We start from the raw sequence: 16,361 nt of genomic DNA, 5'->3' as shown, positions 1-16,361 counted from the left end.
TTACATTTGATGGACAAGTTTTGCCTAAACGGATATTTATGTGTTATAATTCTATGCCGGTTAAATTGTATGTGTATCCCACAATTCAGTGCTTTAATTGTTGCCGCTTTGGGCACACCAAGGTCCAATGCAGGTCAAAGCCCAGGTGTTACAAGTGTGGTCAAGGCCACACTGGAGATACTTGTAATGTAGAGGAAGACCATGGTTCTTGCTGCTTATGCTCTGGGCTGCACTTTGCTTCAAGCAAAAAATGCCCAGAATATGTGAGACAAACAGATATAAAAGTAACAATGGCAGAGAATAGCTTATCTTATATTGAAGCGTCAAAATTACATCCCCCAATTTCGAAATCATTTGCTGATGTTGTATCCTCTTTCCCAAGTAAATCTCTTCCTGGTGGAAATACAGTATTGCCTGGTTCACCACCTCCACGTACAATATCTTATAAAAAAACAGTCTTCACTAAACCCAGAACGCCTCCTCAACACAGTAAAGGTTTCGATCATGTAGCACATGAGTCTCTTGTAAGAGACTACAATATGCCAGAGCCTTCTAATGGATGTGCATTACCATCATCGCTTAATGCAAATTCACAACAGACAATAATAGAGTTAATTACTACATTAATTAAATTACTTTCTCAACCTAATTTATCTATACCGTCCCACGCTGCTAATTTAATTAATTCCTACACTGATAATAATAATGGCCAACATGGACAGGTTAGTTCAATGGAACTGCCGCAGTATTATAAACAAAAAGCATGAAATTATACACATTATAAATAATTTTAATCCTTTTATTTTTTCTTTATCTGAAACCTGGCTAAAGCCAGATCAGGTATTCAAAATCCCTGGTTATTCTTGCTTGAGAGAAGACAGGGCTGATGGGTATGGTGGTGTATGCCTGCTCATCAGAAACTCAAGCATCTTTTCTTCCTTCCCTCTTCCTTCACATAGTAACAGCTTTTCTATCATTACAGCTATTGTTGATGGTATCTGTTTTGTCTCTATATATGTCCCTCACCCCTCCTTGCAAATATTCAATGAAATTAAAAACTTAATTTCAGTTCTCCCTCAGCCTTTCATGATTCTAGGTGATTTCAACTCTCATCATACATCGTGGGGTAGTTCAGTATCAAATAGGTACGGGTATGAATTATTGGATATCTTAGACATGTATAACCTGTGCATTTTAAATACGGGTTCTCCTACTCGCCTTACAAAGCCTGGTGAAGTAATTAGTGCCATTGACCTGTCCATCTGTACTCCCAATTTAGCATCTTCTCTCTCTTGGTCTACTTTGTGTTCATCTTACAATAGTGATCATTATCCCATAATCATTTCATTTCCCTGTAAAAAAAATAGTAATATGTTTATTAAAAAGTCTCGCCTTAAACACAAAATCATAGACTCGAAATGGAGTCAATACAGTTTATTAGTAGAAGAGAAACTGAATAATTGCTCAGAAGATAATGTCACAAATAGTAATTATTTACAAGATGTTTTGTTAGAATCGGCTGATAGTGTTTTTCCTAGGAAAAAGCCGAGTAGTAATAAGTTGTCATCTCCACCATGGTGGGATGAAGAATGTACCACAGCTATTAAAAAACGCAAGGCAGCTGAGCTTAATTATCGCAATGATATGTCTATGGAAAAATACGAGGTCTTAATGAATGTAATGAAAGAGGTTAAAAAACTATTTAAAAAAAAGAAATCTGAGGGTTGGAGGAAATATTGTAGCTCTTTATCACCTGGAATAAATTCTTCTGTCATTTGGCGAAATATCAAAAGATTTAGGTCAGCTATCAATCCTTCTAACCCGTCGTTGCTTCCTATAGAATTAGCTGATCAATTCCTTGATCGCTTGGCTCCTCCTTCTGCTCCAGATCTCATCCACTCTTCTACACAAAATAACTCTGATGTTGTCCCTTCCTCATTAAATCTACCTTTTACGCTATTAGAATTAAAAGGTGTATTAAATTACGTTAAAGACAGTGCTCCTGGGGAAGATGGGATCCCATATTCCTTTTTGTCTCACCTTGGCGAAAATGGATTAAATTACTTTTTAAATTTAATAAATAAAGTTCTTTTGACAAATGACATACCGTCATCTTGGCGAAGTCAAATAGTGCTGCCATTTTTAAAACCGTCTAAGATTCGATCTGATATTAAATCATACCGTCCTATAGTCTTGTCATCGGTGATAACAAAAGTTGTTGAACATTTAATTAAAAATCGGCTTGAATGGTATATAGAAAATAATAAATATCTGTCACCAACTCAGTTTGGATTTCGAAAAGGTAAAAGTGTGTGTGACAATTTAGGCATATTAGTCACGGACATTCGTAATGCTTTCTCAAATAAAAAGTCAGTAGTCGCAGCTTTCTTGGATATTAATTCGGCTTATGATAATGTTTTGTTACATATTCTAAAAAGTAAATTAGATAAATTAAAGGTTCCCTATTTTTTAAATAATTTCATTGTAAATCTTCTATCAGAGAGGAAAATTATTTTAGATGTTGGCGGCCCTTACATGCCTAGTAGGCTGGTATGGAAGGGTTTGCCACAAGGGTCTGTGCTGAGTCCTTTATTGTACAATATTTATACACATGACCTAGAAAACTCTATCGGAGATTCAGTTAGTATATTACAATATGCCGATGACTTGGTTATTTATGCCTCTGATAAGTCTGTAAGTAATGCTGAACAACGTGTCTCGTCCTCTTTATCTTTCCTAAAATCTTGGATGGATGCAAATGGCCTAGATCTGTCTCCCTCAAAAAGTACCGTCGTACTTTTCACTAAATCCAGAAATCCTCCCTCACCAACTATAAGATATGATTGCGATAATATATTACCCGTCAATAATCAAGTAAAGTTCTTAGGAGCTATACTTGATTCTAAACTAACAGGTCAACCACACTGCGAATTTGTGGTTGGTAAATGTGAGCGACACTTGAATATGCTGAGATGTCTCAGTGGAGTTTGGTGGGGTGCTCACCCGGCCACATTGAGGTTGGTGTATAATGCTGTCATTAGAAGCGTTCTTGATTTTGGGACCTTTTTCTTAGATCCAGGTAATGTAGCAGGCTTTAGAAAACTAGATCTCATACAGTCTAGGGCTTTGAGGATTGTTTCTGGTGCTATGAAATCGAGCCCGGTTAATGCTCTGCAAATAGAATGTTGTGACCCTCCATTAAACTTAAGGCGTCAATATCTGTCAGATAGATTCATTTTTAGAACTGCCCAGTTCCATAATCATCCCCTCATTTCCAAACTGGAATCTCTTTCTCAAAAATTACCCTCTTCACATAAACCTTTACCTTGTCTATTAAAAAGCTTTCTGAAATTTAAACAATTACAAGCCCCAACTCATTCCTTTTATATCCTTCCCCTATTTAGCTCTTCTTATGATTCTCTACTTCTTTCTCCTGAGATATGCTTTTCTATTGGCATTGAAAAATCTGATTTTAATGCTAATGCAAACTTTAATTCCAATGTCAATATGAAATGGCCTAACTGGCATCAAATGTATACAGATGCTTCTAAACACTCCAATGGGTGTGTTGGTGTTGGAGTGTACCACAAACAGTACAACATAGTTCAGAAAATTAAATTACCTCCAGAATCATCGGTCTTTACCGGTGAATGTTTTGGACTACTAAAAGCTCTTGAATTTGTGCTGTGTTTCAAACTCAAAAAAACCGTTGTATTTACCGATTCCTTAAGTGCATTACAGAGCTTAGCAAAATTTTCACTTAAACTAAACCCATTCTTTCATGTTATATTTGAATGTAGGAGAAAGCTGTTGCAATGCCAATTACACAACTATTTAGTATCATTTTGTTGGATACCTAGTCACTGTGGTATCTCTGGAAATGTGAAAGCTGACAGTTTGGCTAACAGTGCTACTGTGACCGGTGACGTATACCCGTACAAGAATTTTGGCCATGATCTTGCTGCTTTGCCCGGCATATATCTCCACAATTCGTGGAATATGTGTTGGGAAAAGAACGGCCGGATTAAGGGTCGTTTCTTGTATGCTATACAGTCTTCCGTTCCCAGGAAGCCGTGGTTTGCCAAATTGTCGCTTGGTAAAACTGCCACTTCTACTATAATCCGTATGCGTCTGGGACATAACAGCCTTCCAGTTCATTTGCACAAACTCGGTATCGTAACTAGTACCGCCTGTGAGTGTGGCGAGAGCTATTCTGACTTGAATCATGTTTTCTTTTCTTGTCCTAAGTATGACCATTCTTCCTTATATACTTCTTTAGTTTCTCTGTCCGTTCCCCTTCCTACCAATATTTATTTACTTCTTCGAGATTTAAATCCCCTTGTATATAGTATTATAAGTATGTTTATTGTAAATAATAACATTAAACTATAATTTTGATTTTTTTCCATTATTAATTATTCTGATTATTTGTAAATTTATGCGCTTTCAATTATTTATGTTATGTCGCGATTGGTTTCCTTAGTTTTTTCATTATGCATAAACTGTAAATAATTAAAACAACGAATTATAAAAATCCCATACTTGACGCTGGCTAATGCACAAACAGTGTTAGAGCCAAAGGAAAAAAAAAAAAAAAAAAAAAAAAAAAAAAAATAAATTCAATTAGTCTTGCTATCAGCAGCTATCTGATTTTATTTATATCGCACATTTAATTTATATTTTATTATAAACACAATTTTAATTTAAGTTTGTAATTATATATTATAGTATATACTAATTATGACGTCACTAAAAATCGACGACGATGCTGAACCGGAAAGTATAGAAGATGCCGGAATTTTGGAAGCTGATGTTGGAGCTAGATTGTATATATTTCTTTTAAAAAATTATATAAATTCTTATAAATTCTAAGGGTATTTCGTAGTTTATGTCTGTAATTTATATGACCTCAGTTTAAACTCTAAATTGTACAAGCTTCAAAACATTTAGCATAGCATTTAGCTTTCTATTTGTGTGTTCTAAAATATCTAACATTATATAGAACTTGAAAATGAAATTGTCATAGGAGATGTCGGTTACCATTCCGGGGGAGGAAACCTAATCCATGCGATTTAATTGTATTGATTAAATTGAAGAATGTCCTACGTCTCGGTAGTTACAAGATACATTACATTTTACTTTTATTATTTAGTGACCAACAGCTGGCCAATATCGACCCTAAACTGAAGATTGATATCGATCCCCTGTCTCATCGTGACCTACGGCCAGAAATGATGTTTATAAGGGAGGAACTCAGACAGGCAAAGGGACAGACTTTGGCGGTTAGACCCTTTAATAACTAAACAGATATAATCAGTATAAAAAATCAACTTTTATCGAATTACAAGAAAGCTTTTCGTTAACATTGTTGTAAAGATGTATGGATAAATAAGTAATAATATAATAATAATATAATTCCCCGATAAATAATGTATAGTTGATAATATATTGAAAGATCGATGTTTTTAAGGTGATTTTTTTAAAGTAATGACAATCAAATGTAATCCAGTTTAGGTGGTAGATTAAAAACGTTTAATTTTTATTCGTGGGAAGATATATGGCAAAATTATCAATAATAATAAATTCCACAAATATTTATACAAACAAACCATATTCATAACACATAGGTATTTGTATTGTTTCATTTAATACTTAAGTGCTTTTCATATTAAACCAAATTTCAATGAAATTACGAGATTTGCAGTTTCAAAATAAATTTGTATACATTGAGCTTTTGAACTCTGACAGTCAAAGTACTTTAATTATATAAGCTAACAATAAATATTTGGTGTCTTTTCCACAATTTTCTCCAAATTTTGTTAGATAAATATATCCTTGTGAACATTAATGTGAGAGTTCAATGATATTATCTTTCGTTGAAATTAGTGCTGTTTACATAGTATAATAATATAATGTTTAGGTTCGAAGGACGGCCCTCAAAAAACTACTACTGAAAGACTTCTTGGAGGAAGAGTGTGAGTTGAGAAACATCGGACTCTCCTATTCACCGCCAGACCCTTGAATTGTTATTAAATATAAAGTATATTTTGTGGTATATGTTATTAAATATGAACGAGTGACACGTGTATACAACTTCGCTATAATAAACTTCGTAGGTGGAGTAGGTATTTGTCACGTGTATTTCTATTGTGTAACCGGATCCAGGTTTATTAGTATAGTGCTATAGTTCTAATAGCATTCAACAGGTAAAAGGTTTCGTTTGCCTATTTTTCTTTAAGACGATGTTGACATTAAACGGGAATTATTATTCTAATAAAAAGGAGGAATTCACCAAGGCAAAGTTTACGTGACATTGATTAATTTACTCTTAGTAAGTAACAGACTTTAAATGTAGGTATATTCTTCTATGGAATATATTTGTGAAACAGTGAAGTCTGAGCAATAGCTTGATTTAGAGGGTAACAGTCAAGGTCGACAAGTCTACAAAATACGCCTTCGGTATCAGTGGGTACAAAGGTTTATTATTAATTAAACTTCTAGGAAAAACTGATTGCTTTGAAATTGCTTATCATTGTTATCTTGCACCTGATTGTTTGTTTTATAGCAAGTGGGCTTTAGACGTGATTATACTTTACTGAAAACATAGCAATAGGTTCCGTTACGGAGAAAATATTTTGTAATTTTGGGTGAGTAATTGTCATGTACACTCACGATACAAGCGCCGAGCGCCCGAGCGCGCTCCACTCGGCTGTCGGTTTTTTGGGGAATCCCTTTGAATGTTACATTACAAGTCAGTCGCCACCACCTTTACGTCCGCCATTTTGACTGCAACTATGGATGGGATGGAGCACAGGCGAATCGCGAATATTCAGGTGTTGTGAGCGTTGTTTTGAGCATGCTCACAACGAACAAATATTCATGCGAATATTTAACTTTAAGAAGACTAAAAATATTCATCACCAAGAGATGTTTTATTTAAACTAGGGTACATTTCTGCGACATCCATACGAAGTAACCTGAGTTGAAACAGCCGAAGTACCTACTTATCTGGTCATAAGTATATATGATAAAAATACAAACGACTGATCACACACTACTAAAAGACGGTCCATTACGGGGTTAAAGTATTCCTGAAACTATGTGCCGAATACTTCTTATTTATATTTTGGTATTTATCACCTAGAAACATCAGCCTAGAGGTGACTCCAGTGCTCCACATGAACGGGCTTGAGATTGATAATGGTTAAGAAGCTGTTTCGGTTTAGCACTTATATACAAGCATCATCACTACATATTATAAAACAAAGTCGCTTTCTCTGTCCCTATGTCCCTTTGTATGCTTAAATCTTTTAAACTACGCAACGGATTTTGATGCGGTTTTTTAATAGATAGAGTGATTCAAGAGGAAGGTTTATATGTATAATAACATCCATTAAATAGTGGAGAAATACTGTTATTTTTGAGGTTTCTAATGTGATGTCGTAAATAATTACATTTTTTCCGCTTACATTGCAAACGCAGGCTGAACCCTACGAGTTTTATCAAAATAATGTACTAGGTATTGTACACATTGAAAAGGTCTACAGACAAGTCCAAGAGATAGACATATACCATATATGTCTATCTCTTATGGATAACCCACATTTTTATATACAACGTTCACAGATTTTCTGTAGTGTATTTAGTATGAGCATTGCACCCGTGCGAAGCCGGGGCGGGGCTAGTCTTATAATAAACTAACACTTTAGCTACATATATGTTTTTTCCCACGATCTCGGTACTGAATCATCACATGTGTTCTCACTTTTCTTAAATGAATCGCAGCGAATCGACCCAAGAATTGTTGACATTATGTATTATTCTTTGATGTGTAACATTGAATATATAGTGATCAAGCACTTTTGTCCCAATGTGGATATCCTTTTTATGGAACTTTAAATATTTGCGATTACTTCCCGTAAAATGATCTATTAAAAAATTCAAGCATGGTTGAAATCGACGATTTAAATTACCTACCATACCTCTCGTTGATACGTAATGAATAATTAAACGATTTATGAAAAAACTGACAGTAAAATTCAGTTTCGCTTATTTCATAGGACATGTGCTATATAGAGGATCACTCTGAAATATCAGAAGGTACTGGCCACTTTGACCAAATAACTCCTCTTTGGTTAGGTATTCCTAATTCATTTTTGTACAGCTATACTCGTGCATTTGTTTATCGAAAACCATGATTAATTTCATTTTCCTGTTTTATTTTATTATTCTTTGCGTCGTTTCATATTTTCTTGCAAGGTAATAATTTCAACTCTGAACGGGAACGGGAAACCCTTTAAAGATTTTATAGATATGCGTACGAATATTTTTTTGTGAAGGGGTCAATGAACAACATATTTATAAAATGGCAAAAGTGCAGCAATATAATACGTTTAAATATTTTCTATTAAAAAGAAACTAATTTTTGTTCCTCTCATACAAAGGCCAATTTCATATGTAAGGACCTAATAAATGATATCGTATTTCTTCTTCAATATATAATTTAGTATATGAAAGACAGCAACTTCTGTACATTATGCTCCGGTATTCTTAATAAAAAATTAGATTGTCCTCAATTACTGTGCTAAATGCTCCTCCGACAAGGACTAGAAATACACATTGTTCTCGGTTCCTTCTACATTTAATTACTACTGTAATAATATCTTTAGAACACTATCCACCATTTAATGTCACTAAATCAAGCCGTTTTTAACACACAGGCTTCAGTTCTAAACAGATACACACTCATAACCTACACACATTGTCTCTGTATTCCGTTCAGTCTGTAAACCATTTAATTGCTATTTCAATAAGAAAATACTTTGTTTTATGTTAAACAAGACAAGTAAAAGGTAACAATTTGGATACCAATGACTACATTGGGATAAGACTCTTGAGATTCTACTGAGTGTACTTGAGATATTTTCCGTGTTATAATTAAAGGCATAAAATATATATATGTACAGTTCTTTAGAGAATATCGCGTGTTGAAGTCTGAAAGGTTAGTTATGTATTAATAATTTTAATAATATGTTACAATATTGTCTGAATATTACTTAGATTTAACCAGGGATCAAGCTTTTGACTTTGCATCGAAAAAAAAAAATTTTTAGCTCCTGCATAAATTTTTTTAACAAAAGCAATTAAACCAGTACTTGGTTATATTTTTAAAAATTTATTTACTAATTATTTATATAAAACTAGCACTTAACTCGTTTCTTGTCTTAAATAATGCAATTTAAAGTACACACAATGAAACCAGACAAAAACAAAGCAAAGTAATAACAAAACGTCATTACCTAATTAGAGGTAAGACGTTTAACAAAATAGCGTCGGCTAAGGCAAAATAAAATATACAGGTTGGCCAAAAAGTCGTGGATCAAACGCAACTAGGGATTAGATGGGATCATCACCTGCAAAATTGTTCTACGGCAGGTTCTTAAGCTCAATCACTGCAGAGTTATAATTTTTATTGCGTTTTTATAAGTTTTTTTTTTATAAATTCTAAATAAAATTCGAAAAAATCTACATTCTGTATTTTTCACAATTTTCACTAGATTGGTACTGATGAGTCCTTGCGTAAAAACACAAGGACTCTTCAGTACTAATAATAATCAATTTTTGGTTGTTTATTGGGATTTGGGTGTATTCAAATAATATGTATTATAAAAAAAATACTCAAATCAGAAAAAATACTCTACCGAAAAGTGACCTCATCTAACCCCAAGTAGCGTTTGATCCACGACTTTTTACCACCTGTATAGCAATGGCTATATATTATAATGGAATAAACAACTATTCTAAACTTAATACTAGGTTTACTCAATTGTATCCTTGAACTCTCGTCCTATTTTTGTTTAGCGCGTAGATCTGGTTCCCAAATTTTTTACACATTTTTATATCCCATTACCTACATGTTTGCATCAGCCAATGAGTATGGTAGACACTAATCCTTTAGTAATCATGATGCAAGAAAGATATACGCGATAGGTACTTGATATAAAATACTGTTTGACACGTAATAAATAATTTTATATTAAGTAATTTTTTTTATTTACTATTTCCTATTAGTAACAGACGTACATTCTTATGTCTGTTAATAATATACAAACAATTATTTATTTAAACCGCGAACTCTATTGCATTCAATTTAAATTAATTATCATCTTTAAAATGTAGTAGTCAGCTGAATATTATTATAAGCATACAATTTTTTACCTAAAATATTTTTAAAATCACAGTGTTGACACCCCTACGTTTCATACATATTATCTGGTGAGGTCAAAGATGAATCATTCCCAACAAAACGGTTTTATACCAACCACGCACTATTTGTTGGCTGAATATGAATTAATTTAAAAATTAAAATCAAAATTAGCTCTGTTAATAATTGTGAAGTTGTTTTAAAGAACTGTTGTGTTGTGTTGTGAGTACAGGTAAGGAATTAGGTATAATTCCATACATTGGTTAGCATAACGTTTCCGCGCTAATAGTCGTATTGTTTATTTAGAAGATAATAGATAAAAATCAACAATGTGACATCGTAATTATCGCGATATCGTATCAAAGTGGAATAAGTGATGAGCAATTACAACGTATGATCAGTAATTTCAAATATTATTCTGAGGCTCTGATATTATGAATGCATTTCAATCTTAGCCAATGCCTGGGCTAACACAATGCTGCGGTCCTGGCACTTAATGTGGCGATAAAAATAATACTCCGCTCGAATCGGTAGTCCCCTTCTAGGCCCATGAATATCAATAATAATTGACTATATTATTAAAACCATAACCTTGTTCAACTACGAGTTCACAAAGGGAAGTTTAAAACCTGTTTTTTGTTTTTATTTACTCGATCTTCTTTCTCTTTCTATTTAAACAACTCGACTGGTTATTATCAAATTTATACCGGCTATTTTATGAGAAATTACGCAATTATGCTAACAGAAAATTGTTGTCACAATAATAACACTACAAAAGCAATTATTTTTTTCTAGGTATATCCTCAATAAAGCTTTTGTATACAGATATAGTTATATGTAATATATATATTTTACTATAAACAATGTGATTGAATTATGATTTACTAGTATTTATAAATAAAATGTTAGTGGTTTACCTAATATTGCGATCATGTCAATGGTTTTTTTTTCTTTTTACTTGGGAAAATGCATTGCGCAAACCCTTCCGCGGCGCGACTGCTTGGTGCAGAAGGGTTATGTGGGACGCGCTATAGTATATACCCACTAAAACCCCAATGCGCCACCAACAATCACCTTATAGGGGATGCGGTAACAGCAGAGCCTTATCCACTTCCCGACACATAACAATATTTCCTTAATTTTTATAAATGTTAAAATATTAAACTCTTATATTGTTTTTATTTTAGATCATCAAGATGTTGTGGGAGATAGCAGTGTGTGCTATTATAATTTATTTAATAAGACATTTTTTCTTCTCAAATGTCAATCCATCCATGGACAAATTACCTGGACCCAAAAGGAAGTTTTTATTTGGCTCGGCTTTGGAATTTGTTGGATATACACAAAGTTAGTAAAACGTAATTTAATTAGTTTTAATAACTTCGCCTATAGCCATCCTATACAAAGCTAGGTTCTAGGAATTTGTTTATCGTGATACTTTGTAAACTTTTTATTTCAGCATCAGTAGAACATTTTCTGAAGACATAGAAATATTTATTGTTATATTGCCACACGGAACACGATGTGATTTCTTAGGGAGCTATATTAATTATTTATACATAAAAACTCTATATTTTTTAATGTAAGCGATTTATTTTTTTGAAGTCGCTAAATGTTTTTATGTTTAGATTAGAAATTAACTGATAAAGTTTCCACAGATATGTATCAAAGTATCTAATTATAGAAATAGAAACCCCACCCAATGCTATAACTGTCGTATAAAAGCATATTTAGATGTTATTTGTTTTGGCTCATTGTTTTTGTGGTGGTTGTAAAAAGCACGTGCATATGTTACCGAAATATTTTTTACCCTTTTGCAGCTGAAATGTTCGAAAAGATAATTGAATTTCCCAAGTTATACGGTAACCGGATTGGTGTAAAAGTATTTAATCGATATATTCTGCATGTTTACACTCCAAAAGATATAGAAGTAAGTATACAGAAGTAGACTAAATTGGCACTATACATTTAACAGTAAAGAGTAAGATGATTTTGCAGTTTGTCTTTGGATATAGGCCTCCTCTAATAGCTTCCACTCTTCTCTAGCTTTACGTAGCCACATGGGGCTAGTTGCCTTACTTATATAATATTTCCATCTTTTTATTTGTCTTCCTCGTTTTCTTTTGTCTTATCGAGGTACCAATTCTGTAGCTTTTTTCGTCTATTTATCTTTGTCCCCCTCATAATGTATCCTGTCCATTTCCATTTCAATCCTTAGGCAAATATATCCTTAGGCATAAAGATACGTTTAAAGCCTACAATAAATCATATACAACAATCAAACCCTAGTTAATATAATAACATTTTAATTATTTTAAGGTGGTTTTATCGCATTCAAGAAATATTACAAAGAATATAACTTATGAATTTATGAAACCTTGGCTTGGAACAGGACTTCTTTTAAGTACAGGTTAGAAATATGTTTATGATTTTATGTTAAATACCTTGTGTAATTATTTTATAAATTATGTTATTTTATTGATCATCTAGAATTTAACGAAGAAATACATAACAATATGCTACTCGTTATGATTGTAGGTACAATTGAAATTATCTCAACCACAGTTTATTCTAGGCAAAGAGTGATTTTGTATTGTAATATAACAATTACATTACAATATTTTTTTCGGAGTGCGATATAAACTTCCTGGTTCAGGCTACATTTTCACACCTGAGATGTTTGGATATATCTTTTTCAGTTTAACAGTAATATTTTTTAAATATTACGCAAAATATATTTTATATTAAACTATAATACCAGGAGCAAAATGGCATAAGAGGAGGAAGATCTTAACTCCCGCTTTCCACTTCGAAATTTTGAAGAACTTTGCAAAGGTGTTTGAAGAAGAAAGCAGAAATATGGTGAAAGATATCAATTGTAGACTGCAACGAGGTGAAGACGTTCTAGATGTGATGCCCTTTTTGAGCGATTATACCCTGTATACTATCTGTGGTAAGTTCAATATATTATGTTTCGTAAACAAGTTATGCGTACCCTTCTGTGTAGATTTTACACCTATTCCGTACAATGGCTTGTAATTTTCTTTAGCAATTTTAAATATTTCTATACTAACCTGCAACTTGCCTGAGAAGTATGCAGTATAAAAAAGAATATATTTATTTGCTTATTTTTTCAGCTATTGTTTGCAGCTATTTATAATATCAAAATTAATTGTGCTAAATGAAATATTACAGAAACTGCCATGGGAACAAAACTCAGCTCATGTGATTCACAGGCGAAATTAGATTATAAAAAATCAACTTTGTCCATCGGATCTCTTATAATGCAGCGACTTACACGATTTTGGCTTCATTTTGACTTCACATTCTACCTATCATCGCTTGGAAAGGAATTCAAGAAATGTCTTAAAGACAACTTTGCATTTACGGATAGTGTGATTGATGAAAGAAGACAACTAAAGGCAAACATTACTAAAGACTTAAAACAGACCGATGGAAAGAAGCGATTAGCGCTTCTAGATCTCCTATTGGAGGCAGAGAGTAAAGGGGAGATGGATTTAGAGGGAATAAGAGAAGAAGTCAACACGTTTATGTTTGAGGTTTGTTTTTATTAACCCATATTGAATATATCCCACAATTTAGAAGAAATAATTTTATTGATCATCATAATAATAATGTTTTATCATTTTCCATATTTAATTTTCATTTCATGTACCTACACAATATGTCATAACAAACATTTAATTGTTATCAGTATGAAAATTTAATGCATATAACTTTCGCGACTTGACAATTTAATATATAATATTCTAGTGTTTATTAGTAATAATATTAATAACAAAAAAACTAGAGCGAAATCAAGTTAAAACTATTTGCGAGAACATTAAGAAAGTAATCTTTAGAAAATGAGGTTTATTTAAAACGATTTGATTTCATTTTCAGCACTGAAATAACAATTGCCATTAAGGTGAATTTGAAAGATCTTTACACAAGTATATTAAATTATTTGTAGGGTCACGACACAACTGCAATGGCGTTGACATTTGGTCTAATGTTGCTTGCTGAACATAGAAAAGTACAGGATTTAATATATGAAGAGTGCATAAGTATATTCGGCGATTCGGATAGAACAGCCACAACAGCTGATCTGGCAGAGATGAAATACCTAGACGCTACGATCAAAGAGATTCTCAGAGTGTACCCTAGTGTGCCTTTCATAGGGCGATTGATTACAGAGGACTTTTATTTAGGTACAGATATAACTTATCTACTAGTAATATAGCATATAATGAGCTTAGCGGAATTTATATATATATATATTCTATTCACTATTATACCTAGTTAACACTGAAATGTTTAGAAAATAAATAACGACTTAATGTAGAATGTTGCCGATACTTTTATTGTATTTGGAAGTAATCTCCGTTCCTCTCAACATATCGTCTCATTCGATGGACCCATTGAGAAAAGCAGCAGGGCCTATTCTTACTTAGGTGTCTGTTTTATGGCATTTTCGTAAGCTTCACCGCACGCTTCTTACGCTATTATTACGTAAAGCGAGCTAGTTTTTTGTTTAGAAAATAAAATTGGTGTAAGAATACATAATAATATATTTTATAATACAGATGAAACACATGTGACCAAGGGAACAGAGGTTGTTGTACATATCTACGACGTGCATAGGAATGAGGAATATTTCCCAGAACCGGAAGTCTTTCGACCCGAGAGGTTCCTTATGAATGGTGACAAGACACCCTTTTCATACGTACCCTTCAGTGCTGGGCCTAGGAATTGTATAGGTGAGTGCCGAGCTGATAAAATCTTCTATTTCTTTACTTACAACTATAAAATTTCCCATACGTTCGATGCTATACTTGAAAAGAATTCAATATCTTATGCAAAATATGGTGTATGTATTTATCGAGAACTATTGAAATCTTCCTTAAATGCCTAAGTAACATATGTATCCATAATATTTCAGGGCAGCGTTTCGCGATGCAAGAAATGAAGTACATGTTGAGCGACATTATACGTCACTTTGTATTGTCACCAAAAAAGAAGGGATTTAGACCCAAACTAAAAACCGATTTAGTTCTGCGTTCAAGCGAGCCCATTTATGTTAAATTCTCATCGCGTTAGTACTATGTATTATGTAGAAAACAATTTAATAAAATCATTATAAAAAATATTTGTATTTCATAACCGTAAATTATACTAATTATATGATAAATGGACACTCGTTGTTTATTATATATACATTATTCCACCAATTCCTGAAATCTGGATACATATACATATTCGTTGCAAGTCTATTTACTTGAATATTTATGCGAATTGTGTAATTATGTGAACATAGACTGCAGACTACAATGGTTTATCCATTAGTAACTTTAGCATAACTTAAATAATTATATTTAACCTTGAATAATTAGCTCCACCAAATACAATTGGAACTGCATAGTTATAAACCGCTAACAATACTTTCTCTGTCACTTAATTAATTAATTAAATTTATATATACATTCTAAAACAATGTGTATGCCTAAAAAATACAAGAAAATATGACTTCACAAATTTAACACACTTACATACACATCAATTACATTAGAACTTAAGCAATATATCAAAGGAAAAAACTAAAGAAACTACCACAAAATAAACGAAGATAAAAATAAAACAAAAACAAATTATTAATCATAACTAATAATATAAAAAATAACTAAAACTAAAAGATAAAAATAACAGTAATAAAACACAAATCAATGTTGGAATAAGAGCTAGCGAGTTAGCCAATTCACTGGACCATTAAAACTAGCAGATAAGCGAGCCGTAGGTACGTATAGTAGACATCGAGTAACTCTAGGATTACAAAGAAAAGATTTTGTTTTAAGAAGATTAGTGTGGATTTTAACGTTAAATATAGATAAACTAGATCAAAGAAGTCACGTCAAAGTTTTAGAGTATGTATCCAACTTGAAATATTTGGACTATTCGAGATTTGGATATACAAGCCTCGTACGTTTCCAATACACCACGCAAAATTAAAGATTAAAACTTAAAAACTAAATCTTCTAAACTATAATATAAAGTTATATACTGTAATCTTAATTCTAAGAAAGTTTTGCAATTTTATCCAGACTATTTATTATTATAGCTGGAGAATGTTCATTTTTTCTCATTTAAATATTGCCATTTC

General features: G+C 32.6%; 1 protein-coding gene across 3 annotated transcripts; it reads left to right on the top strand.

Annotated features, from left to right (window-relative positions):
• Nucleotides 1-6,625: 6,625 nt before the first annotated feature.
• On the top strand, nucleotides 6,626-15,383 carry LOC111003259 (cytochrome P450 4C1). Of its 3 annotated transcripts, none has more exons than XM_045628230.1 (9): nucleotides 6,626-6,647; nucleotides 11,392-11,551; nucleotides 12,025-12,134; nucleotides 12,524-12,614; nucleotides 12,966-13,157; nucleotides 13,400-13,764; nucleotides 14,178-14,415; nucleotides 14,791-14,964; nucleotides 15,147-15,383. In XM_045628230.1, exons 2-9 carry the CDS (start codon nucleotides 11,401-11,403, stop codon nucleotides 15,302-15,304), a joined length of 1,479 nt encoding a protein of 492 aa, XP_045484186.1. In that variant the 5' UTR covers nucleotides 6,626-6,647; nucleotides 11,392-11,400; the 3' UTR covers nucleotides 15,305-15,383. The 3 variants fall into 3 exon arrangements, with proteins under 3 accessions (XP_045484186.1, XP_045484187.1, XP_022129368.2); XM_045628231.1 differs by lacking the exon at nucleotides 6,626-6,647 and adding an exon at nucleotides 8,981-9,001; XM_022273676.2 differs by lacking the exon at nucleotides 6,626-6,647 and adding an exon at nucleotides 10,285-10,436 and having other exon boundaries at nucleotides 15,147-15,382.
• Nucleotides 15,384-16,361: the final 978 nt, after the last annotated feature.

Source organism: Pieris rapae, chromosome 5 (assembly GCF_905147795.1).
Source record: "Pieris rapae chromosome 5, ilPieRapa1.1, whole genome shotgun sequence".
NCBI classification, from domain to species: domain Eukaryota; kingdom Metazoa; phylum Arthropoda; class Insecta; order Lepidoptera; family Pieridae; genus Pieris; species Pieris rapae.
This window is presented reverse-complemented; position numbering and strand designations above follow the sequence as displayed.